This window comes from Scomber japonicus, chromosome 4 (genome assembly GCF_027409825.1).
Source record: "Scomber japonicus isolate fScoJap1 chromosome 4, fScoJap1.pri, whole genome shotgun sequence".
In the NCBI taxonomy this organism is placed as follows: domain Eukaryota; kingdom Metazoa; phylum Chordata; class Actinopteri; order Scombriformes; family Scombridae; genus Scomber; species Scomber japonicus.
In genome coordinates this window covers 5,430,647-5,457,470 of record NC_070581.1, presented here as the reverse complement: position 1 = coordinate 5,457,470, position 26,824 = coordinate 5,430,647, and the positions used below count along the sequence as shown (strand labels likewise).

General features: G+C 38.5%; 1 protein-coding gene across 1 annotated transcript; it reads left to right on the top strand.

Moving 5' to 3' along the window:
• Positions 1-1,835: 1,835 nt before the first annotated feature.
• On the top strand, positions 1,836-26,564 carry hck (HCK proto-oncogene, Src family tyrosine kinase). The gene is made up of 13 exons (XM_053318142.1): positions 1,836-2,080; positions 11,242-11,381; positions 13,906-13,939; positions 14,474-14,567; positions 14,809-14,904; positions 15,201-15,304; positions 17,078-17,227; positions 21,568-21,720; positions 21,803-21,985; positions 22,673-22,749; positions 24,525-24,678; positions 25,056-25,187; positions 26,212-26,564. Exons 2-13 carry the CDS (start codon positions 11,250-11,252, stop codon positions 26,412-26,414), a joined length of 1,512 nt encoding a protein of 503 aa, XP_053174117.1. The 5' UTR covers positions 1,836-2,080; positions 11,242-11,249; the 3' UTR covers positions 26,415-26,564.
• Positions 26,565-26,824: the final 260 nt, after the last annotated feature.

Here is a 26,824-nt window from a genome sequence, read left to right as displayed (position 1 = left end):
TTTTCTATTATCCTATTTGGGCATTTACTTCCATCCACTTCTGATCAACACAGACCACAACCATTTTTAATTCAATAATAAATAGTCTACAACAGATCTGAGTCTAGCGGTATCAGCGTCATCATTAAAATCACTTCTTTAAACATATATTTTGTTTGAAAGTCTTTTTATTAATTCTAAAACACACTGATTTGGAGCTAAAATGGTTAACTGTTGATCAACTGAATATGAATCTGTAGCTATTTTGATAATTGATCATTTTTTAAGCAAAAATGGCAACAACAACAAAAAAGTGGGGAAAGATGAATATTTACTGATTGTATGACAGTAAAGTGAATATGTTTGGGTTTTGGATTAAACTAAAATATTAGACATTTTTAGGATGTCACCATGCAGATTCTGGGAACTGAATAGTCAATGGAAAATCATTTTTAGTTGCAGCCCTACATGGTTTCATATCCAAACATATTGTTTTTATCTTATTTTATTATTATGTATTTTATTCAGCTTGTTTGTAGGCTACTATTGATTTCTAAATTATTATTTTTAATCCATTTGCCTCACTTAAGGCCTACATTAAAAAAAAAAACCTGGTCGAAGCATGTAAAGGACTTTATACAGCACTTTTTAAAACAAAGCTACAAATAAAATAAATTGTTATTATTATGATATCATACAGGAATGAAAAATAAACTATTTCATTTCAATGTTGACACAGTGTAATGCAACTACTGCATGTGTAATGACTGCAGTAGTAAAGTTCACCTGTGAGTGGATTTGGATGCAGTCAGTCTGTCAGGTGTGCTGCATGCAATTCCCTGTGTAATAAATAATCTGTGGATCTTCAGCCGGGTAAATGAGGAACTCATTTCCCCCTGAAGTTTGAATACAGAGGGCCACAAACTGTTGCCTGTATGTCAAAGTAAAAGGCTCATTGTGGCTGCACCCACACCAAGGCAACGTCAGGTCATCTGCAGCCGTGAACAGCTGCTAAACACCAATTCCTTCTCTTTGTCCCGCATGCTGGATTTTTCATTTTTATCTTGTATTATCCCTTAGTATTTTTTAAAAGTCTTACATTATACCTTTCTTTTTTTTCCTACTCTTTCTCATTTCATTCATTTCATTCTTATACTCATCCCCTGAAACCCACATGCCTCCCCTCCCTCCCTCCCTCCCTCCCTCTCTCCATCACTGTGGTGATTTCAGGGAGGGGGGGGGACTTGATGTCTAATCCTGAATGTTGATTAAGGATTACGGTTGAAGAGCCAGGAGCTTTCTCTCATGTGTTATTGCTGAGCTGCTGCTGTGGGCCTCGGGGATGAACCGCCTACGCCTCGCCTCTGCTGCCTGCCTCCGCCCAGAGGATGCATTGAGCATGATAGCTGTCAACCCATCATTTGAATACATGAGCTGTCCTGCACAACATGCAAATGTGTCCCTCACATCTGTCCACCCATACATGGCATCCATTATTTCCCCTCCGTCCATCTACTCATCCATCTAACATTGCCAGGAGCAGTTTAGGCCTCCCCCCTCTTATGTTTTTGGCATTTTGGACAGATAAATGTCAATTTTAAAACTTTAAATGACTTGATGCTAGAGTATAAGCCTTAATTTGAACCACAGTTACTTTTACTGGAATAAATATGATGATTTTTTAAAATTCTGCGTTTTGGCACACAATCTCCCTCTTCCTCCAGTTCAACTGAAGTACCATTGATACTGCAGCTGGGAGGAGGGGTGAAGGGAGGCGGGAGGGGGGGCGCAGCGATAAGCCGGCTATTTCAACCAGTGAAACTAAGAGTAGGATTGGTGTGGAGGCAGCTGAGAGCTTGTTCCTCTTTTCATCAACTCAGTCAGATGCGCACAGCTCAAACTTCCTCGTCCGAGTCCATTGCGCTGCGCCCTGCCGCCCAAGCCCCATCGTCAACTTCACTCCTCAAGACAAAAGACACCATAAAAAAAGGATGGAAGCCACACGGAAGAAATGAGGAATATTCTTAACACGGTCACCAGACTCTAGAAGATCATTTTTACGAGCGCAGAAAGAATCGACGAAGTGACTGGCTGAAACGCGGTAAGTGTCTTTTGATCCGATGTTGCTCGTTGGAGGAAAGCAGAAGCCAAACACTCTGAAAAACATGATACATGATATATATGATATGATATGATATGATATGATACTCAGAGGCAATGAAGTGAAGGGGAAATGTAACGGTAAAGCTACGTGAACTCATGCAGTGTTAGAACAAGGATGCTCAGGGTGCTCTTAAAAAAGGAGAACTTCACCTTTAATAGTTGAACCAACGCCTATAAAAGTTTTCATCATTTGTATATATCTACAAGATCAGACTGCAGAACAAGTGTGAAAAGTGGTAAGTTGGTTTAGTGGTGAAAGTTGATCAATTGTCTTGCTTTGGCTGTGTGTGTGTGTGTGTGTGTGTGTGTGTGTGTGTGTGTGTGTGTACTTGTATGGCTATCATTATGAGAACTTTGAGTTTTTACAGTGAAGTGGGGACATTTTAGGCAAGTGGGGACATTTTGGGGTCCTCACTTTCTGACACACCTTCAAAGGTCTGTTTGAGTGTTAACACTTGGTTTTAAGATTAATGTTAGAATCGGGTGACAGTTAAGGTTATGCATTCAGTTGTGATGGTTAAGGTTAGGCTAGGGAATGAATTATGTCAAAGAATGTCCGCATTAAGACAGCTATACAAATAGGCGTGTGTGTTTGTGTGTCACGTATTTTTAGACTGTCCATCTAGACTAAGTAAGAAACCAGCAGACTAGTTTCTGTTCTCCTCTGTGATCCTCCAGTGTCTGCACATCACATTAAGTTTCTGTTTTAGATATGTAAGATATGATAAGCTTCAGATCACGTCCTTGTCATTTGTCAATATGCTCAAAAAAATGTTGCATCAGACATAAATGTATTTTAAACAGCATGAAGATGTGTATGTGTAAGCACCTTTTACACATCCTTTAGAGAGAATTTACAGTATTGCAACATACTGGTGGTCACTGTTAAATTCCACAGCTTTTATCATGCTTGTATTACTGCTGTCACTTCAGCAACTTTTACCCCAAATTTTGTAATTGCAAGTCAAATTCTGAGGGGATTTTTGAATGATATGGTTGGTTGGCGGAGTGTTTCTTGCTTTGAGGAAGAAAAATAATTCAAATTTTTACAGTCAAAACTAATTGTATAAGAAATTGCAAGAATAGCATGCTGCATTTTGCTCGATTTTGCTGTAAAAAAACTGTAGTCAGTTACAGATTCTTTCAGCATCTAATTTCCCCTCTTTTGTCGGTGGCTAACCCCGTAAAGCTAGCACGTACTGGACCGGCCAATGAATGCACAAAAACCAAAACTGGTATCAACTTTCCAACAAACTACAAGTAAGATGGCAAAACAAGACAAGAGAGAGAGTTATAACTGTTATGTAATTTCTGAATTTCAAATAGAAATTCATACAACCTGCAATATCATTTTTTTGGTATGAGCTACAAGTCTTACCTTGTGTGTGTGTGTGTGTGTGTGTGTGTGTGTGTGTGTGAATGTGTGTGAAATGGGGACATCCTGCAGTCCAGAGTCCCCTGCCATTTCCTGTTGATAAGTAACTTAATAAGAATATAAAGTGGGGAGCTTTCTTTCTTCTTTGTCTGTCTTTCTGTCTTCTTCCCTCTATAATGTCCTGTTGGTCGCGTGCCAGGCTGCCAGGTGATGTTGTTATGGCCTGAGGCAGTCCCAAGCAGGTACACACACACACCCTGGCAGCCTTTCACAGCCCACAAAATTTACATCTGGTTGGGGGGGGAATCATTCCTCATAACAGAATACTTATGTATTATTGCTGTCTCCCAGTGGTGGTATAATACAGTGTATTAGAATCCTGCATGCTGACATCAACATACAAAGTGGTTAGCTTCAATTAGATTATGGGGACAACAGGTATACAGTGTGGATATATTGACTTCTGAACTGTCCTGGTACCTGCTCGCTGCATGTCCAGCCACAACTTTTATAACTAGGGTAAATAACAATATAATAATATACATCAATAAGATCAAAGTATATATTTAGACGTGTTTATGCCCCATTGTTGGGTTATGGGGCCAAACCAAGCTTGTGCTGATTGTGGCTTCCTATCTGCAGTCTGGTAGATTAACAGCCACCCAGGCTGATGATTGCAGTTGGGCTCATTTGCATGGCAGGATATAATTTGATCATTCTGAACTGGGCTTTTATATGAACGCTGACCTTAGATTATTACAGGAGTGACAGCAACATCATATCTGTTCTTCTTAAATTGAAATTCGGTGTAAAATTCTGTGTATTTTTACTTGTCAAAATTGGATATTATCACAAAATACATAAAACAATGTACTACATGATCTATGACCTTTTTAAAAAATGCATACTTACTACTTCCCTCTCAGAGGTGATGGGGACATTACGCCTTCCTTTGAACTGTAGCTGACAAAAACTGCTTTCCGTGAAGTGCTTTTCTCGTACAGTTAAAGCATGACTATTCCATTTTTGAAAGAAGAAATAACACAATTCCTCTTTCAAATGGAAAATTTGAATTCATAAGCAATAAAATGCACCATTACTGAAGTCAGTGCACTCAGGATATTTTGCTGCGACAGCCTAATTTGATTCTGGTATGAGTTTGCGGTGGCTAAGCCTAACTATAGCGCACTTTAGATAGAAGTTGTGTAACTGACATAAATTAGGATATTCACTGACTTGATTACTCATTTTCTAATTGTGCACCTGTTATACTATATGTTAGTATGCCACAGATAAACATGATTATGTCATTAAAGCAGATAACTCTAGAAAATATTGGGAAATTAAGGCATATTCAAATTGTACTGTTCTGATTCTTGTAATTACCACCTATGGTCACAGTGGCAACAACCCATGTTGAAGCTCAGTGTGGCCTCTGGGTTATCTGCACCTGTCATTATTCTTATGATCTGAACAAATACAAGACACTGTTGTATCCAGTCTCAAAATGAGAAAGATTATAAAATTACACTCTGCTGGTTACAACTTTAATCCTATTACAATCTCAGGGAGTTTTTAAAAAATATTGTGTTGGATAGTCAGTCTGTTGATTTGAATTGATTCAAAACAGAGTGGATATTTGGTGGGCAGTGTTGGATGATGACGTTAAACCGGGATTTCCACCATTAGACATGATCTTTCTTTGGACATTACTTTGAAACTAACTAAATGTGATCCCATAGAGTCTATGGTGATGAACAAAATACAGTTGAAAGTAGTTGAAAGTAATTGATTTGAATTTAATATAATGTTTACTTTTTACTTTACCCTAATTAGCATTTATAAGCAGTATGCAAACATTTAATAAATTGTGTATAACCCTTTGATTTAGCTAGCTATGTGCTTTGTACAATGACAATACAGACTTTCTATTCTATTCTATAAGAACATTGTAATCGTTTATAAACGCACAGTATTATACATTTTTCGTATACCACTCTATGTTATAAAATAACCATTAGGTTAATGTTTGAGTACTGCTCATGAACATTAAATAGAAGGACTTAAAATAAAGCGTTACCAATATAACCCCATTGTTTATTTGATTCATGAGTCTTTTTTCAAGATTGAAGGTTGAAAAGAGGCTGATAACAAACACGAGAGAGTGGAAAACCAACACAGAACTGAAACTGTCAGCATAGACAAAGCACAAGCTTTTTTTTCACAGATTTATCTTTCATATCCCCCAACAAGTGTTTCAGCAAGGGGTGGAGAATGCTGAAGTACATAAAAACAATCTTTTACTGTCTTCCATCCATTTAAAAAAAAACATGGAGTCTTGATATGTAAACTACTTTCAGAGAGTAAAGTTTTGTCTTTTTTTAAATTGCACACAGGATTTATGCTCTAATGGGGCTCTGTGCACTCAAGCACCCATTTTCGTGTATCATTTAAAGGAGCCTTCCCTCAGTGAAAGAGCAGCATCCACCCTGCTGATCATCCACTTTTCTCGAACGTCAGTGGTGACATGCTGTGAACTGTTATGATCTCTTTCTGTAGAGCGCAGACATGTGGCAAGGAGTATCAGCTCAGTCTATACTGGTGATGTTCTGGTGTTCTGTATGCCTTTTCCCTAGACACCAATGTGTCATCTCTTTATGCTACTCCATTAAGCACATACTAGCTTATGTTGTTTTAGGCCCCTTTTCCCAATCTGCTGTTTAGCACAATGAATGCATAACAAGCTAGTTGCATTTCCACTTTACGCGCAAAGGAGGGTTTTATCTGTGAGAATTCAAAGTTTACTGCCCCAGTATAGAGAACTACTCCTGCATGTAAAACCATAACTTCTTGGTCTTCTGTTTAACGAGATATAACATGGTAATTAGTGAACTTTAGATGTTAGTAGGCAGAATTTGCTAACATTAGACAGTGCTAGGCTAGCTGTTTCATAATGCTAACTAACATAACCGACATACAAATAATTTTCTATGTTTAGGTTAATGTCAACAAAATTTCTAACTCCATTTACAGCCACTATGAGTAGAAACGTACAGCTTCTGAAGAATTAGAATGATACTGTGTTAACAAATTGATATCTATTGAATTGAATTACTGCCAGAATGTACGGCACACTCTGTACTAGTGCCAACCCTGCCTAAACGCATGTCTGGACCTCTAACTATATCAAATTTAACAGGTATTAAGTGCTGTGCATCATTCAAACCACAAGAAAACAGAACACATAAGGATGTGCAGGTATCAAGTGGAAGTAAATCAATGTATGCTTCATTAGTCTCCCAAATCTGCTGATTAAAAGATGTAGACTACTAGAAATCTAAGTTTACTTATTGTAATATTTTTCTTGGTACTATAATGTGCATCAATTTTACAGTAAATAAACATCTACTAATTTGTATGTATGTGCATCAGGGAAGCAGCATCTAGCTTTATGACGCTTTTCATCTACGTTAAGTTCACAGCTGTGGCTTGCTGGTCACCACAATGGAGTCGGAATAGGTTTCACTGTGGCAATTTTGAGAAGACATGTTTTTGTCTTGTTTCCACTCACTGAGAGCAGAGTAAATTGCCTTCGATATGTATTTAACTGCTTTGCACACAACAAAGATGGATCAATGCCAGCTACGTTTTAACAGAGCCAAACTGGGGCAATGTGTTACCAACAGCCTCGTGCTGACCTCCATTTTGTTTCAGTAAAAATATTACACGATGGCTGTTCACTGTTTTTATTTGGAAGAGTTTTAAATAGTCTACAGAAAAAAAATTGATTAGGCATTGAAAGAGGAACAAGGTTTTGAACAAAGAGAAAAAGGAAGCAAATACTTGAACGTCACTACTTTTACCCTTAAGAACACCGGAACTTCCTGTGTCTAAATGCTCAAATGAAACATTTTCCACTTACCACTGTACATTAGTGGCAACAGGGTATTGTGATTATGTACAGTAAAGATTGTGAATTGTAGAATCAACCACCAAACATTAACATTTTGTGAGTGTTGGCGCCACTAATTTAAAAGTGTATCCTCAGAAGAATATCATTGTCCTCTTTTGTGATACTTAGGGTTCTTTCAAGGTGACATGACCTCTACAGCCATAGTAGATCTGTTTGCATTGTAACAGAGTCCTGCTGTTTAGCCCTGCTGATAAAGATTACTTCCTTCATTCAGCATATGTGCCATGATCTGTTTCTCTGAGCTGAAGTGAGATAGACTACACAGTGCAACCCTCTCTCTCTCTCGATGAGATGAGATGAGATGAGCAATAAAACGGCTTCTATCTCCCATCACAGACTCCCTCTTTGTTCTCACTTCTGTTAAACTTTGTTCCATATAACTGCATACACATTTACATGTAAATACATACACGGATACAGTCTGATACTGTAAAAAAGCAAAGCATTCCCTTGAAGTTACAGATGAATAAGAGGGCTTGTGCAGAAATGCTTTTACTGGCAAAGTAGAGAGGAAGGCCTTTAAGTGACTAAGCTGTTGTGTTGCTGGCATCAAGTTGGGAGAAATCAACAACAATGTGGAGGGAGAGAGTTTTAATAATCCCAAAAGTCATGCTGTCTGGGTCATCTGGCAGGCTGTAAGCTATAAGGCGTCTTTGTCTTCTCAGTCTTCTGCGTATACTGAAGAGTATCTAACAACATCATGTGATATGCCATTTTCACGCCTTCTCCACCCAATATTAGAGATATACAGTAACAGTCAGCTGAGAGAGAGAATGTCTCAGCTCTGTTAATATGTGTTAAAGCTTTCAGACGCATTTATGCAAGTGACTAGAAGTTGCTAACTTGCGTCAGTAAGGCTCTTAGAGGTCAGAGGAGGATATGGTACCGATCTGAACGTGGGCACCAAATTCATTTTTAGAAGTGCGTGGACCAAAAAGTGTGGGTGCATGTGTGTGTTTGTGTATGTGCAACTGTAGATAGACACGAGGCTGTCACTAAAATTTCGCAGAGTAACTATAGCTTGCTTGCACTACAAGGTGGCAGTATAATTCCAAAGGTAAAGCAGCTAACTAGTGCTTGCAGGATTAGATTAGACAAGCTTTTTTTGTTCAATTACCCAAAATCACAAGTTAACAGGAAAATAACATTTCAGCGATTGAGTAAAAGCAAGCAGGTAAAAGGAGTGTTAGCATTGTCCTTGTGTTGTAAGCAGCCAAGCCCCAAATCATATTACCATAAATCAAACCTTACGTCTACCTTACGAGTGAACAGGAATGATTGAAATGTCCTTTTACCACAAGTGTGCAATATAGGAGCTTTTGTGGTGATACAGTGATTAACGAATTGATAAGAATGGGGCCTTAAATCAGATCATTATGCCCAACCAAAGCTGATGAGCACATGAGAAAGTATGGAACATGATGGACTGTTCATGTGGTTCCTTTTTCAAATTCATTCAAAAATGGCTACCAAATCTTTTGACTTTGCTTTATTCGACAGTGATTCCTTAACTGGTGTATGGTCTTAATTTCAGGTTGTAAAAGAAAAAAAGGCTTTAGGGTGGGTTCGGGAGTCTGTCTTAATACTATACTGATGTGCTCAAATTCCTACTTCCTGGAGCGTCCTGGTGGTCGAGTGGTTAGAGTGGATGCCACATAATCTCAGTTTCCATGGTTTGAATCTGACCTATGCTGCAGGTCATTCCCCTCTCTCTCCCTGTTTCCTTTCGGCATCTCTGCCAGTTACTATCAAAATAAAGGCAAAAAATAAATCCTAATAAATCTTAAAAATCCTACTTCCTTTAGTGGCCCTGGAGCTATTCCACCAGAAGTTCAGCTGAAGTTTATATGAGACTGTAACAGTCTGAGATAGCTGAGTCGAGTTGGTATCTTCCGACGTCAGTTTTGTATGAAATTCAGTCTTGTTGTTACTTGTTGTGAGTAGACTTGTTGCTAGCTTACTACTCACATGTTACAAACAGTTAAGAGAGGTTAAACTTGAGGTCAGAGGGGGTAAATGTATTATTAAACCGTGCTTGGATTTATTCTGTAGTATCATTGAACTAATATGTAAAGATACCTGTCATGTTGATCTCCTGTCAATATTGGCAGATTATGTCTGCTGTACCTACATTTACAAACTTAACCTCAAATTAAAGTGAGGGTCATCACTAACCTTCTAATGCCTTTAATAATTCAGTAGTTTTGTATCTACCTTAGGTAGTGTCTCACGCATTATATTTCACCGGTACAGAATTTGCAGAATTCAGAAGTGAACTGATTCTCAACTGGTCTAGCCACATTTTTACCCAAATGTTTGAAGTGCTCAAATTCATTTCAAGAAAACATAGCGACAGACTTATCTGGAATGACAGCTAAATGCTTTTTAAACAGGTTTAAATGGCATACCCAGTCATCACCCCCACGCTTCTCAGGGAAGTAGTTGTTGAAACGATCCTACGGTTAAGTGAGATGTGACAGTTTTCTTGTGCGTATTTTTGCCTCAGGTCTTTAGTTGTTGGGCCTGTTTTTGGAAGCATGATTTGCCTACAATGCAATATTCTTTTCTGAATGGCTGAGTATTCAATCATATTTTGCCCCCATTCCTTGCATAGACATATATAATGTGTCTAACTGTTTTAACACATCAGCAAGTTGTGCAAGTCACACATCGTCGCTAAATAAGTCAAAATGAAAGCTGTGATCTCTATTCTAAGCAAACTTTCACGGTCTCTTTTGTCCTCAATGTAAGAAAACTCTAATTAATGTAGTCGACGTGTCTGTTTCACCATGTTTACAAATGCTTTAATGGGTGGTTACCACTGATGTGACAAGTTTAATTTTGGACATTATTGCCACAGCAACGCCAGCAGCAAATACAAGGAGGTATAAAGAGAACTAGATACATTGTTCATTCCTATGAAAAGGTGCTCAGTGGTGCATGAAGCCAAAAAAGGTTCTTACTCTTCTGCATAGCTTTCGCATCATTGAGCCAGCAGACTAGTGGCTTCAGCTGGCTAAGCAGGCTACTTCCGGTTTAGCCCTCCAGCTATCTCGAAAGTGGATAAAACAATGTAATCATGTGGCTCTTCTGGATTTTCAAAATGTGATCAGACCAAATGGATCAAATTATGATAGTGAAATGAGTTTTTGTGTCGCTGAGAAAAATTACAGACATCTCTTTCACAATGTAAACCTATGGGAAAACCCCTTTTTGGGCCCAATAGCATACCCAGTTTGGTCACTGTGTCAAACTGACTTGAAGGCCTGGGAACTGTTCTTGGGGGTTTGAGAAAACGGCTAATACATATACAGTGCATCATGGGAAATGTATGTCCTTCCGCATGCCACTTAAAATGGCCTCTGGGTTGAGAACCAGCAATTGTTAAGCTATTACTATTGTACTATTGCTATTAAGCTATTAGTCTACTTGTGCATCCAGCAGCAACAAGTAGTTCCTGTTCATGCACTTACTGTGAATGTGGTGTTATGCATGTAAAATATCCTTATAATTGAAAGCTATATGTATATTTTCTTACCTTAAAATCTCCTCTTATTATTACATATCCTGTACTAAACTTGGGTGGGATAAATATGTTCTGCTTTTCTCTGACTAATGTAGATACATTAAGTCACTGTCTGATTAGGGCAACAAAGCCTGAATATTTAATTTATATATCTCAATAGAAGTTTCCTGCTGGCTTCCATAGCCTTCATGTCTTGCTGTTTTTCTTCTGTTGTCTTTCCTACAGATAGCACCATGGGCTGTGTGGGCTCGAAGAAGGAGCAGGAGCCTCTCGGCAAAGCGACTGGTAACGATGAGCTACAGAACCGCGCACAGACGGCCCACTATGTCAAAGACCCCACTGCAGGAAACTCTGGAAACAAAGCTGTAAGCAGTAATGTAATCACATTGAGAAATATTCATTCACATATTTCCTCTTAAAAATTGCTTTTGGAGATTCTGCAGAATTTCAGCCCTTTGGGTCTCAAATGTGACAATGTGCAAAAACTAAACATAGGTTTTCCGTAAGGGGAAGGAAACCATTGCTGCCATCTTTAGTGTATTGTATTGCATTGCATAAACATTATTATATGTTTGTTCATGTAAAATAAGTAAAATCATGAAGGTAACATGTAAATATAACTGTTGGATACATGTAAGGAAGTAAACATTTTGTAATTTCCTCTTATATATACACAATAGTGATGTAGAAGTATAAAGTAGCATCAAATGGAAATAGTCAAGTAAAGAAAAAGGGGAACAGAAAGTAGAACTTAAACTTCAACACATTAAATTGCATGTTCGCATGCAATCAAATGTTATATATTTTCCTTTGAGGTCCATATTTGTCTGTTTGATGATGGTGCAGCACGTCTTTTCACTAATTCTTTGGAATAACTTTAGTTCTCTGTCCATGTTGAGGAAGAACTTGTTGCCATACAGCAAATCAGACAGCAGAGACAGTACGATAGCTTTTTAAATTAAGTGTCCTTCCTGTCTACCTTAAAATCATGAACATACACTTTAGCTTGATGAATGAGCTGCCAAACGAAGATTCACTGCTTACATCAGTTTATGAGCTAGTTAGCTAACTAGCAGGACATGTTACGTCCTGTAAATAACACTACAGTACATTTAAATGATGTTGTGGTCTTCACTCTTCAATACTGCTGCCAGTGAAACACTTTCTGCCCCATGACGTCCCTTGTTCTCATTCTCAACAGCAGACGCCGACACACCCTGACAAACCTGATATTTCCCCTATTTTCTTCCTTTTAATTATACACAACTACTAATAATGACTAAAAAAAACATACTGACATCACATTAGACTGCAAAAAGCGATGACTTTTAGTTAGATTTTAGTTGAACTTTGAGTATAGTATCTTTAATTAGTTCTGACACACCTGCAATGCCCTGACTTTAAGTAAAGAACAAGGAAGAAAAACAGTGTGAAATGAAGAAGCAAAAGTGTGAAGAGTTACAAAATAGAGACGAAGACACAGTGGGAGTTACTTTCCCCGTGCTTTACAAAGAGGTTAGAAGTGTGACTGATGCTCGCTCTGAAAATGTTCCTGTAGCTTGTTGTGTATTTGCATACTGGCCAAACTTTGATCTGCCATGGGTAAAATAGCAGTGTGCTGTCTCTTTGTGGTTCCTCTGGCCACTGCTTCCTGTGTTCTGACTGTAATGTGTCTTTCACCCTCAATGAAGAAAGAGGAAGTGACAGAAGCAGCATAGCCAGAGCACTGAGGCAAGATACGTTTGATCAAAACTTCACTATTAGGCAACACTCATTCTTCAGCCCATATATATTGTATTCTACTATCTCACAGAGGTCTAAATTTACAGGCAGTCTTTTTGACTGCGCAGTAGCTACACAGCTCAGTCTTATTATACCTTTGAAACTTCTGAAAACAAACTGTTTCTAAAATAGAGCAAAACCACTGCGCACCCAAACACTTAAAGTGAAGATAACTGTCACATCCTGATTTTCAAAGTTGATATGACTAAGTCTTTCCTTCCTCCCTTCCTTTCAAATGTTACCAGTTTGTTATCTGTGCATACTAGTCGAATTTCAGTCCAAAACATGAGCTATAAAGTGCTTTTAATTACATAATCTTTGTTTTATAATGTGAAATAGAGTATATTATTGAAATATAATCTAATAATATGCCATTTCAGACGAAGGTAAAATAATCCTGCTTTGCTGAGGCTGCGTAACCACTTTAAAGGTTCACTAAACACTAGAAAAAATAAATATGTATAATGTGAACGTGGGTGCTTATAGTGATGGACCCACAAATAATTACCGTCCAACTCGACACTTCCGCTCAGCTTTAAGGAGCATTTTAGCCTCTTTCAGCTAATTGTTTTGGTTTTTACAGTGCTCCAATTTTACTGTTTTGTATCACCTCTCTCACCAACTCTGTATCCAGACGCAGTAGGCAGATGTTTTCTTGGAGGGGGAGTATAATAAACCTATTATATACTACCTTCCAAGCAGCAGAAAGACAAACTTAGCAACTAGCTAGTGAAGCAATTCTAGCATTTAGCAGCTAAAGAGACAGGAGTTGATGGGACCCAAAACATAGCTAAAAAGGGGCTGAATATATGGCTTACATTTATCAGGGGAACAGAAACATGACTTCAGTTGAATGTTGATCTATGTGTGCTGGATGTGTATATTTGTATGCGTTCACCATAATAACTTTTTACGTTGATAAAATATTTATTTATTTAGTTTGTTGTACTGCCCCCAAGTGGCCAAAATTAATTATTGTAGCTTTTAGAACATTGTTTTTCCTCATTTAAAGTCAACAAATATGGAGTTTTTAATTTGTTTGTGATAGGAATGACTTCTTATTTTTGCCTCATACCACCATATTTGTCTTTGTCTTTTTACCCACAGAGTAAAATGCCATCCAATGCAAACGTGCCAGATGGTGAGTCACAATCTTTCTTTACACCTACACAGTATTTATTGTAACCTTTAAGCACATGTTTGTATTTATTGTAACCTTTAAGCTTCATTCTGCATCTCATATTAAAGTAGAAGTCACAGAGGTCAGTTACGTCAGCCGATTGCAAGCAACGTCATACTGTCAACACCACCATCGAACAGGATACCAGGAAGACGTGTTTACAGTCGTTATCTAAGTCAGTACTGATGAGACAAAATGCAACGCTCTCTAAAACTCAACACAACAGACACAAGAGTGAGGAAGGAGATTCTGTGTGTGGGTACAGAGCGATAGCCCCACTCACCACACAAGCCTCCAGTGCTCAAAAGAACACTGCTATCATTATCAAGCAAACAAGGAAGTCAGTTGGTCAGCAACCTCACGTCAACAAAGATGCACTTCAGACCTAAATGCAGCGCGTGCATTAAAAAAACCAACATGCAAGAGATATTTAGTCATGTGCACAACAAACATGAAAACTCTCTGTAAGGCATTTTGCTCTTCTTTCTTTTCTAGGTGAGAGCATTGCCATGGCACTGTATGACTATGAGGCCATTCATGACGGAGACCTCGGCTTCAAGAAGGGAGATAAACTCCGAATCTTAGAGGAGTGAGTAGAGCATCAACGGCAACATTTTAGAAGCATTATGCATACTCTTTTGTTTGCTTCAGTTACAAGAGTAAAAAGGTGTTTGTGAACTCCAAATTTAGATTTTGGACGAGTCAAGCATGTGGTTTCTCACATCTGTATAAGAAATATTCACACTTGTGTAGCTTTTTTGCCTTATCACACTCTTCTCTCTCGCTCTCTTCCTCTCTCTCTCTCTCTCTTTCTCTCTCTCTCTGTGTAGATCGGGGGAGTGGTGGAGAGCTATGTTAATCAGCTCAGGTCAGGAAGGCTTCATCCCCAGTAATTATGTAGCCAAAGATACTTTGGAGGCAGAAGAGTAAGTGCACCCACACTGAAACCACATTACTACAATCATTTCATTGATTACCATAAGTCTACATACTCATACATACTATTACCAGTTGCAGTAACTTTATAACACTAGGATTTGCATTACTATTAATAGTTGTATCATATATCATACTTGAATGGCACTTTGTAGGTTGTTTTTTTTTACAAAGTCAAATAAGGTGAATAAGGAAACACAGCACACAACATAAATGGAAAATGAAGTCTTGTCCTGAGAGATCCGTTGAGAGGTTTTTGTACTAACTGATGTTTCCTGTTGTTTAGGTGGTTCTTCAAGGGCGTGAGCAGGAAAGATGCTGAGAGGCAGTTGTTGGCCCCTGGGAACAAAATGGGATCCTACATGATCCGAGACAGTGAGACCACCAAGGGTGAGTAAAGCACATTAAAAAACACCATTATTTGTCCTTTTGGTGTATTTTGTCGTATTATTTGTATCAGAAGAGGCCTCAGTAGAGTGATGTACAGTCAGTAATCAAGCAATATATTAAAAAATATTCAAATATACCATGCATTAGAAAACATAATTATCTTTATGAAATGTACCATATAAACATGCCTTAGACTTAGCTTTGCTCTATCAGTATTACATTTTGTTCATCATTTTGATATGGTGCTAATGAAGTCCTGTAGTGCATCTGTAGCATAGCAAGTACAGAAAGTACTACATGCATGGGTTAATAAACATGTAATACTTGTAATGTTAATAATCTGCCTTCAAAGCTGCTCTAAAGAAAATGTGCAGATTAAAAATAGAAGAGATGACTGTGTGTAATTTGACAGCGGCCCCTGCTAATGATGAAACAACAGATCATTATCACCCTAAACTTAACAGGTTTCTTAACATCTGTTAACTTATTGTGGTCGCCGCTGTCATCAGCATAGTTTCCAGACACAGGGGAGAGCTGATTTTTTACCAAAAAAACCTCTGATGAAGCCACTACATGCTATCTGCCACACACCAAATAGCAGACAAAGTTAGCATTTAGCAACAAAAAGAGTCAGATACTGCATGATATAAAGATTTAGGTGGCCAGGCACAAGACTCCTAATGAATGCGATTGCTGCACCATGACTGCTTGCCAACAAGTTTGCCATATCAACTTAAAAGGTCACGCCATATATATTACACACACGAAGTTTACTCCTACTAAAAAGTACTTTGTATTTCAGTATGAAAAAGTAACCCTGATAACATCTCACACATCTGGGCTTAACATTTAGAAGCTAGGGAGGGTTGGGTAGAGATAGACCCATATCAAAGATTTATTTTTCTTAAATCAGGAAATTTCATCCTCATTTGCTTTAATTTTGACCATTCTTTAAAAATGTATACCATTGATACCATCCTGGGTTACTCCTTTAAGTGTCCCATGTTGATCTGCAAGCAGTCCCAGAAACTTCTCTACCCTTACAAGAATGTCTTCAAAATACAGCATACCTGTCATTTCCTAAATTTCCAAGATGATAGCGTAGTATTTGCTTGCACTCATGCTGACAAAGTTTAATCAAATCTACTAAATGGAAAAAAAGAGACAACCCCCTTGGCTTCTTCAACTCAAGAAGATAAGAGAAGTGAGAACAAAAAGAGGAGATGGTGTGTTCTTACACCCCCGTCTCTGTCGACGACACTTTACTTCAGTTCCAAATCAGTTACGAGAAATATCTGTGACTGTTAAATCGGCGTGTGAAGTAAAGAGTATTCTCTTCAAAGGCACAATTTGTATATCAAAGGACACGTCAAAAATGATATGAAAATAATGACAGGCCATAAGAATTGCTTGCTTTGAAGCTTAAGCAGTCAAAAAAGTTGAGATTGATGAATCTTATCAACATCTACAGTTTTGTTTTGTTTTTTCTTTTCTTTTCCTTTACATATACTTTCAATAAATGTATATGTGCGTATGTGTACATGTACGTTTCTGGATTTTTTCTTTCTTCTTCAAATATATTTTATTTACAATCTAAGTCACTGTGACAAATGAGAAAAAAAACATTCACACAGATAAAAGATTTTTAAATGATATATCAGATTAAAATATCAGTAATTACCATTGTCCGCTGAAAGAAAGATTTGCATCAGCGTTTCAAAAATCCCCCACAGGTCACATTGTCACTACTGCTTTCTTTCTCTTTAACCACAGGCAGCTACTCTCTGTCTGTCCGGGACAGTGATGCTGTTGCTGGTGACACAGTAAAACATTATAAGATCCGTACATTGGACAACGGAGGATTCTACATCTCTCCCCGCATCACCTTCACCACCCTGCAGGAGCTGGTCAGCCATTACAAAAGTGAGTTCACTGCAATCACTGAATGATTGTACATCCTCTCAGCAGTTTTCTGTCGTAGTTGAATTATTTCCTTTCTTCACGCAGATATAAGTGAAATTAGTTTTGTCACGTTTGTACTTATTTAATGGTGTAAATAGCGCCTCTGGTTCAGTCGGTGCGCCACCATTAATCATGCTGCTTGTACAGATGCACAGCACCCTCTGCTGGCCAATTTTAATGCCTTAACTATGTGAAACATTATCAGAGTTATTATCATAGTGGGTATTTATGTCAAATGTATGGTTGATATTTTAAAAAATGAAAACAGAGCACAGATATTAAAAATATTATAATAACAGACACCAATTATAATAAGGTAAAATTATAAAATTTCTATTCTATTGTACTCCTATATTTATGGCACTTTTATTCATTTTACTGTAATTTTATTTATTAGAGTTGTTGTATCAAGTTAAAGCTCCATTTCATTTAGATGTTACTTTTCCTAAGTGTTTTGATATGTCATTCGTACATGAAAAGAAGCATATCACCTTGTCCAGCTTCTTTTCATGGATGCTTCACAATAAAGATACTTGAAACAAATCTTAGAGTTTGAATATGAATTTCTAAGATTGAAATTTTTCAGTATGAAAATCATTTTAAAAACCATCAAATTTCTAGCACTGAAATTTTTTTTGCCTCTTAATTTTTTCAATGTTGAAATAAATCCAGTGTAAAAAAAAAATCGTTGTCTCAAAATATTCCGTTTTTCAAAATTCAACATGTAAAGAAATTCAACACCCCAAAAAATCCAGTGTAAAAAAAAAAATCAACATCTCAAACAAATTCAGTGTAACAAAAATTCAATTTCTAAAAAAATTCAGTCTAAAAAGAACCAGACTCAACCATAGACTGTATATAAGAAATGGACGTAACATCCGTGACGTCACCCATTGGTTTGTGGACTGCTGCTCGGAAGCCAATAGTATTGAATCTAGGCAGCGCCTTCTTGAAAATTTCAGGTGCATGCCGGGAAAAAAAGAACACGGATTCTACTTATATGGGCATGAGACGGAGTCATGGACGGAAGTATGGGCGGGACCAACGGCGGAGCGGGGAGGCTGCGATTGGTTGCGAGGGCTGGATCTCAAGGACATTGATCAATCAACCTGTCAATCACAACGTAGCCACCTAGCCTGCTTTATCGTCGAATATAAAATCAGAGAGGCCAAAATTTCACAAATGAACACCAGACTGCATTGAAGAAGGCTTTAAACTAGCGATTGAGACCATAAACACATTTTGAAAACGTTTACTGAGGTTAGAAATCAAGTGAGAAGTTGGTGAATTCTCCATTGACTTGTATAGAGCCGGAAGTCTTTTTGAACACAAAACAATCGCCCCCTGGTGGCCTTTTGATAGAATGCAGCTCTAAATTACTTCCGCATTGGCTTCTTTTCAGAGGACAGGAACTCCCCGCCTGGACTCAACATCCGGGTCACCAGGGAGAAGCAATCGATCCCTGTCTCAATTCAGCTAACGTCCAGCCAATCATGTTACGCTCCATTGGTCATGTGACACCCACCCAGGTAGGACCAGAGTAAACTGGCTCTGGTAGGACAGACCGGTGAGGCCATGGCCACAAACGCAGGTGATGGTGCTTTGTGTGTGTTGTGTTGTGTAAAATTGAGTAATAGATATTACTCGACACGTTGCACATTAACTGGATTTATTGGCTGGACGTTGGCTGAATTGAGACAGGGATCGATTGCTTCTCCCTGGTGACCCGGATGTTGAGTCTGGTTCTTTTTACACTGAATTTTTTGACGTTTAATTTTTTTACACTGAATTATTTGAGATGTTGAATTTTTTTAGACTGATTTTTTTTTTAGAAATTGGATTTTTTTACACTGAATTTTTAGGGGTGTTGAATTTCTTTACATGTTGAATTTTGAAAAACGGACTATTTTGAGACAACGATTTTTTTTACATTGAATTTATTTCAACATTGAAAAGAATGTGGCAAAAAAAAGAATCAGTGTTAGAAATTTGATGGTTTTTAAAATTCAAAGTCTGATTTTGATAGTGAAAAATCTCAATCTTAGAAATTCATATTCAAACTCAGATGGCTCAGAAATACTTCCATAGACTTCCAGATGCAGGACGGGTGTAGACCACACAGTCTATGGTGTAGTATTGGCTCGTATTTAATGAGACTTCCGGATGCAGGATGGGTGTAGACGTGTATTCGTGAGCTCTCGGTGGTCGATCCCGATAGCTACATTTATCCTGCTCTCATAACTCAAGATTATATGCAAAAGACAGAGACTTTGAGCACTTTTGCATGGCAAGCTACGATCTTCTCCTAAAACGCGGCATAAAGAACGACAGAAAACTACAACGGCTTCTCTACCTGCACACACCCAACATGGCGGACGGGCAGAACGAAACAGAGAAACTCCTGAACAAACTTCTGGATGCTATTAAAGAAACCAAAGAGGACCTAACAGAACATATTGACAAGAAAACAACTGACATACAAGCTACATTAACAAAAATAGAATCTTCACTCTTGACATTGTCGGAAGAGGTCCAGGAAATGGAAACACGAGTGAGTGCTAATGAAGACGATATTAAAGACACCCGCGACCGTGTTAACAAGATGGAGAAACTGATCACCAGGATCCTGAATGTACCTGAGCAAGCAGAAGGTCGCGATGCTGTAACATTTATGGAAAGGTTAATACCGCAAACCCTGGGCAGTGGCAACTTCTCCTCACCTGTTACCCTGGAAAGAGCGCACTGCGTCGGGAAGAAATCGGACAGATCGCGGCCTCTCATCGCCAAGTTTCTGAACTTCAGGGACAAAGACAAAGTCAGGACAGACCTGCAGCGCAGGAGAGACGAGTTCCTTGGTGTGAAAAAGATGCTGCGAGAGAAAGAAGTGGAGTACGCGATGATATACGCAGCCCAGCTGCGCATTAAGCATCAGGAATCCTTCAAGTTCTTCTCCACTCCAGCCGAAGCAGAAAGTTTTCTGAAAGAACTGCAGAGTGAGTAATACTAACTAATGGGACTGCTGTGCACAGGCTACCTTTATAGACATTTATGGGAAGGGTTATTATCGCGCCTGGTTCACACCGGGCGCGGAAGCGCCGCGCTTGGAAATTCTCACGCGTGCCACAGCCCTTCAGTTCACACCAGAAGCGTATTTCTCCACGCAGGTTGGCAAGCGGCTCAGCTCCTCTGTTGTCACACTTAGAGCTGTTTTTCACTGTCTCTGTTTGCATGTGCATGACACCCCACCCCTTATAGCCAGCCCACTCTGTGTCCCTCTCTTTTTTGTGTGTATGTATATGTATGTGTGTGTATATATATATATATATATATACATACATACATACATACATACATACAAGAATTTTGGAAACGTGTAATTGATTTAACTTCAAAGATGATAGGAATGGATGGATTCTGGGAGACACCAGCTTGATTAATGTGTACTACTTTAAAAGAGAATTTTATTTTACTGGCCAGCCAACAAAATGCATTCTCATCAACTGGAAATCTGAAGATTCACCATCACTGAGACACTGGATAAATGAGCTTGCTTTGGAGCCCCTTTATCAACATTCTACCTTCTTTGGATTTAGTTGACCACAGTGATGTGACTTTTCCTGGACCAACTCCAACTTAACCCTCTGTAGTGCATGGAGTATCTTATCAGAATTCCTTCATTGAATGTAATGTATGGAGAGGGGTAAACAGATTGTATAGGTATGTAAACGGAAGGAAACTGATAACCATACAAGGGAGGAGGGTGGGGGGTGGGATGGGAAAAACTACTGTAAAAAATGTTGTTGTTTTGTTACTTTAATTGTTACAATACTTCCTATGCCTGGTATCATTGTTCTATTTACACGTATACCTGGTGATGTATCCTTGTTGTGTTTGGAACTATAGATGTCCTGCTTACTGTCTGCTCTTTCTTTCATATTACTATTATTTATTTAATTTTTAATTTTACTTATTTTAATTATTTGTAGTCTTTTATTTATTTAGGTGTGTATGTATGTATGTATGTATGTATGTATATGCGTGTGTATGTATGTATGTGTATATATATACACATTTGTTTTTATTTTAATGGAAACTGATGGCATATATTCTTACAGATACATGCTCTTTTTCTTTTCCTTGGACAGACTCGAAAAGCAGTTATTTTAGATTTTTAGTTTTTTAATTTCCATTGCACAAGCTGGAAGTGCTTGATGTTGTACACCACAAATATGTTGTACTAATGAATATCTGTTAATAAAACAAATATTTACAACAAAAAAATGTATTTAATTTAATTACAGAGCAGGGAGATGGCCTCTGCCAAGCTCTGACCAGCGCATGTCTGAGTCCTAAACCTGAGAAGCCGTGGGAGAAAGACGCCTGGGAAATCCCAAGATCATCACTCAAACTGGAGAGGAGGCTCGGTGCCGGGCAATTCGGAGAAGTCTGGATGGGTAAGATAGATCTGAGTCAGGTTATGCATGGGTATAGGAGGCCAGCAATTCATTTTAATTGTAATTATTGTTCCGTTTTAAGCTACATACAATAAGCACACGAAGGTAGCCGTGAAGACCATGAAGCCTGGCAGCATGTCAGTGGAAGCCTTCATGGCCGAAGCCAACCTGATGAAGACTCTACAGCATGACAAACTGGTCCGACTCAACGCTGTAGTCACCAAGGAGGAGCCTATCTATATTATCACTGAGTTCATGGAGAAAGGTATGTGTTTGTATGCATTCCTGAATGTCTATGCATATGCAAGTGAAACACGTGTTAATGTCACATGCTCAGTTTTTTGTCTACATCAAATTACACTAAAACTTACTTACTGTAAGTTAGTGGTTCTCAACCAGGGGTACTTGTACTTTTTCAGTTGCCATGGTGTTATGGAAAGGTACAGAAAGAGTGGAATAGCTTAGCTAATTAGAAAAAAGTGAAATTACAATTTGATTACATAGGTAGACACAGGTTACATAGGTCACTAGGTAGAAAGCAAGCAGAGACGTCTAAGTGGTTAGCTGAAAGTGAAGGATAAATGATAAAGACGAAACATTACGGGAGGTGTTGACGAAGCGTAATTGAGTTCATCTGAAAGATCTGTGGGGGTATTGAGATAAAACATTTTGGGAACCACTGCTGTAAATTTAAACAACAAATAAATAAATAAGAAAAATACAATTTAAGAAAGTAGCAAGGAGTCTACCTACAGTACACTCCCTATTGGCAATGGACTTCAAATGTATTTGGCATAACATAAAAACTATTGGTTGAACCTTTGTTAATACATGTCTATTAATGCTGAGTGTATTTTTGTACCACCAGGTCACAAATATTTTATAACATATGGTCAGCATGAACTGTATGTAGTATGTGTTGGTTACCATCTTTGTGTGTATGTGCCTACAGGTAGTTTATTAGACTTCCTAAAGAGTGATGAGGGCAACCGTGTCCAGCTCCCCAAGCTCATCGACTTCTCTGCCCAGGTGAGATTCGTTCAGTCGCAGTTAGTGCCAGTCCTCTATTCCATACATGACAGCCTGCCAGACCAGATCCTCTAGTTGTTTGACTGCTTTGGGTTTTATCTCAATGAATCTTTTGTTTGTCTCAAGCATTCGGGACTTATTTGAATTTTCACACTCACATTTCTTGAGGTCAGCAGTCTGTTGTTCTGTTTATTGGCTAGTGTTTTCAAAGCAAATTGTATTATGTAAGTTCTACTTTAAAACATTTTAAAATCACCCAGTGGTATAATGGACAGTTTGGTATGTTTGACCCGCAGCTATTGGTGATACTCTATCTTTGTTTTTGCATGCCTGACTGTCTACACCAGTAAACCAAGAACTGAATTCTTTGTGTGCGTGTGTATGGTGTTTCAGAGAATAACAGACAGTATTAATTGCCAGAAAAATACTAAAACTTTATCCAGAGTGAAATAATATTGAACAATAGCTAAATTCCTGCATAAGGAAACACAGTGTCAAGATCTGTAAACCTGATCCAGCCAATATAATGCAGCTGCAGAGGCAAGGCCCTTGTGAGTTTCGCCCCATGCAGATCCAAGCCAACTTGTGCCAACTCTTGAATAGGAACAGTAATAGCAGCTGTAGACACAGACAGCAATGTGAGGGAAATGGGGAAATAGGGTTTACACTGTATGGACTGAGTCCTCTGAGGAAGAGGGCCACATGTGAAAAAAGTCAGAATTCTGACTGAAACTCAAATACATTTTTCACATCAATCAATCAATCTTATTTATATAGCACCTTTCATAGAGGTCAGTGTAGTTCAAAGTTCTACACAGTTGATGTTTTGATATTGTACTAGATAAACCTGACATGGAGGAAATGTCAGGGGATCATCACAGTCTGCTGGATTAATTCCAGAGGGAGTGTGACTGTCCCAAGAGGATGAATTCCAAAAACACAGAAAGAAAAGCTGCTATAAAATGAAAAAAATGTTGCTTTTTGCAGCTGCTTTAAAAAGTTGTATCACTCATTGCATATGGGTGATGCAATTTTAAAATTTGCAACATCATTCCTCATCGTATTTATATCTGCAAATTAAAATTCCTGCCTTTCATATGCATGCTTGTGGCACAGGCTGGCTTGTGTTGAGCTATGACCAATCAGCTCCCCTTGCGGAAAGCTTGCTTGACACGAACATGAACGTGTTTGTGTGGGAGTGGGAGGGGGCGTTAGCGCTTTGTTGCAAGAGTTACTTTGAATCTAACACAAACAACAGACAGGGAAAGGAAGAGGAGGAAGGTTAGATCTGCCTGTTTTGATTCAACCCTACCATAACAGATTTTTGTTATGTTAAATGATTCATCAGATAGTGAGAGAGATTGGTCTTATCTGGCGCTAATACAAAGGTTGCTAAAGGGAGAAAGTGCACATGAAACAGTAAACGCTAAAAACACAAGGACTAATTCCAGGTCATATGTATGGAATGGCATTTGTAAATGGAACACAAAACCAACAGAGAAATTGCCAATCCATTTACTAAAAGAAACAGAGCAGTAAGGAAATGATGCTAGCACAGCAGCATCCTGTTTCAGACTGTTTTTATTGTATCATTGCCATGGACAGCTACTATTAGTAAATGGAACACAAAACCAGCAGATAAATAGTCAATCCATTTACTAAAAGAAACAGAACAAGGAAATGTTGCTTGCAAGGCTGTTGTGTTTTATATTGTTGCCATTGACAGCTATTATTTGGAACCATGTTTTGACTCTTTTACATGGATTTGTTTGTAGATTGCAGAGGGCATGGCATACATTGAGCAGAGGAACTACATCCACAGAGACCTGAGAGCCGCCAACATCCTGGTCAACAAGGCTTTAGTGTGCAAAATTGCTGACTTTGGCCTGGCTCGCATCATCGAAGACAACGAGTACACAGCCAGGGAAGGTGCGATGAGATTTATTCACTGTCACAAGTTTGTATAGCCAGGTGTCATCAGGGGAACTGATGACTGAGAAGTGCTGAAATGGGAGCAATCAATGTGTCATCAGTTCGGTGGAAATTACTCACTGTACAACAATGTTACATTTTCATTTTCATAATTATTTTACTATGAATAATTGTATTTTAAAGATCCCCTCCAGACATGTACAGTAATTAGTGTCTGATGTGGCTTTACACCCCGAAAAATGATTATTACCCCATTAAAAGTAAGATATAGACTTTGAGAGGATGTGTGATGAGCAGGGAATTTTGCTGCAGTGTCATTAGGAGCCAAGTAATGTTTAAATCTGACTACTTTTTCAATATTCCTCATTAACCAGGAGCTAAGTTCCCCATCAAGTGGACGGCCCCTGAAGCCATCAACTATGGCTCTTTCACCATTAAATCAGATGTCTGGTCCTTTGGCATCTTGCTGACAGAAATTATCAGCTATGGACGCACACCATACCCAGGTAAGGGATGCACTCATTTCAAAGTTGATGCAGTATTAGCCACATTCACATTCACTCTGAAGGGCAGGGATTTTGCACTTTTGCACTATTTCTACAACTCAACTTCCACTCACTTCCCTTCAGTTCTATTGCCCTCAGTTTAAAGTGACCCTCCAAAAATGGTAGACTTGTAAATTTGAGACATCAGAGAAGTTAGATGCAGTATAGAAACAATTTACAAAGGCACACATTGTAGGTGGCATGCTAATTAACGGATTAGCACTAAACATAATGCACAGCTGAAACAGATGGGAATGGCATTAGTCCTGCAGGTATTTTGTTATAAACCAAAGTATTTGACAAATACAAATTTTGACGTGAAAAGTAATGAAATTAATATTACTACCAGATGTCATGACAGTCTATCATTGAGTCATTTCACTCAAAACCACAAATGTCAACCTCATGATGGCGCCAAAGGAAAGGTCAGGATGGGAGGATCACCATAGTAACACAGTCTGCGAACCAATGTCTGTATAACATTTTGAGTGCCAATTTATCCAGTATCCAATCAAGTAGATGTTGTCTACTTGATTGGATACTGGATAAATTAAAACTTTGACCTGCTGGTAGTGCTAAATGAAAAGTCAGGGGATCACCAGAGTTGGTCGCATTGATCATGTTGGCAAAATGAATACCTGGACCAAATTTCATGCCAATCCAATTAGTGCTTATTGAGACATTTCAATAAAAAACAAAAAAGTCAACCTACTGGTGACTAGTGGAAATGTAATAGGGTCACCAAAGTTAGTAGGCTTTATCTTCTAGGGGCCATGAGTGTCTGCACCAAGTTTCATGGCATGGTTCTGTTTAATAGCTCTTGACATATTTTAATGTGGAAGCAGTGAACCGACAGACATTACCATACCTAGAGAGCCAAAGTGCTTGCGTGCCAGCAGAACTCATCTTATGTCACCATATGAGCCATTAAAAGGTTGTGGTTCAACAGCTTTTTTTTAACACAATGACTTGCACTTGTTTCTAGGTATGACCAACCCAGAAGTGATCCGTTCTCTGGAGAAGGGCTACCGAATGCAACGCCTGGACAGCTGCCCCACGGAACTCTATGAAATCATGTTGGAGTGCTGGAAGAACAAGCCAGAGGACCGCCCCACCTTCGATTACCTGCAGAGTGTCCTGGAGGACTTCTACACAGCCACAGAGAGCCAGTATCAGCAGCAGCCTTGAGACTTCCACCTTCCACAGACAGATTTTTTACACAGTTTATTCACATTTTGTAGAATAACAATTCTGTCCTTTTCATATATAGCAGCAAGTCCAGTTTCAAAAAAGTAATGGTGCAGTTCACACACACACACACACACACACACACACACACACACACACACACACACACACACACAGACACATGGTCTCTCTTTGTCTGTCTTTCTGTCTAACTTGCTCACATATACTGTATACTAACAAGGGACTGTACACAAATTATTGGGGAAGGGTTGAACCGTATATATATATATATTTTTTTTAAGAAGCTAGGCCCTTTGAATTAGGATACTCAAAGTAACATAACCACAGTTGAGATTAAGAAAAGCCATATGCAAATACAATAAAAACAATTATTATTACTATTTTTGATA

Coding starts and splice junctions, on each gene's coding strand:
- hck (XM_053318142.1), top strand. CDS start 11,250: ATGGGCTGTGTGGGCTCGAAGAAGGAGCAGGAGCCTCTCGGCAAAGCG. Junction 13,940..14,473: donor CAATGCAAACGTGCCAGATG/GTGAGTCACAAT, acceptor TTTCTTTTCTAG/GTGAGAGCATTGCCATGGCA. Junction 22,750..24,524: donor TCATCGACTTCTCTGCCCAG/GTGAGATTCGTT, acceptor ATTTGTTTGTAG/ATTGCAGAGGGCATGGCATA.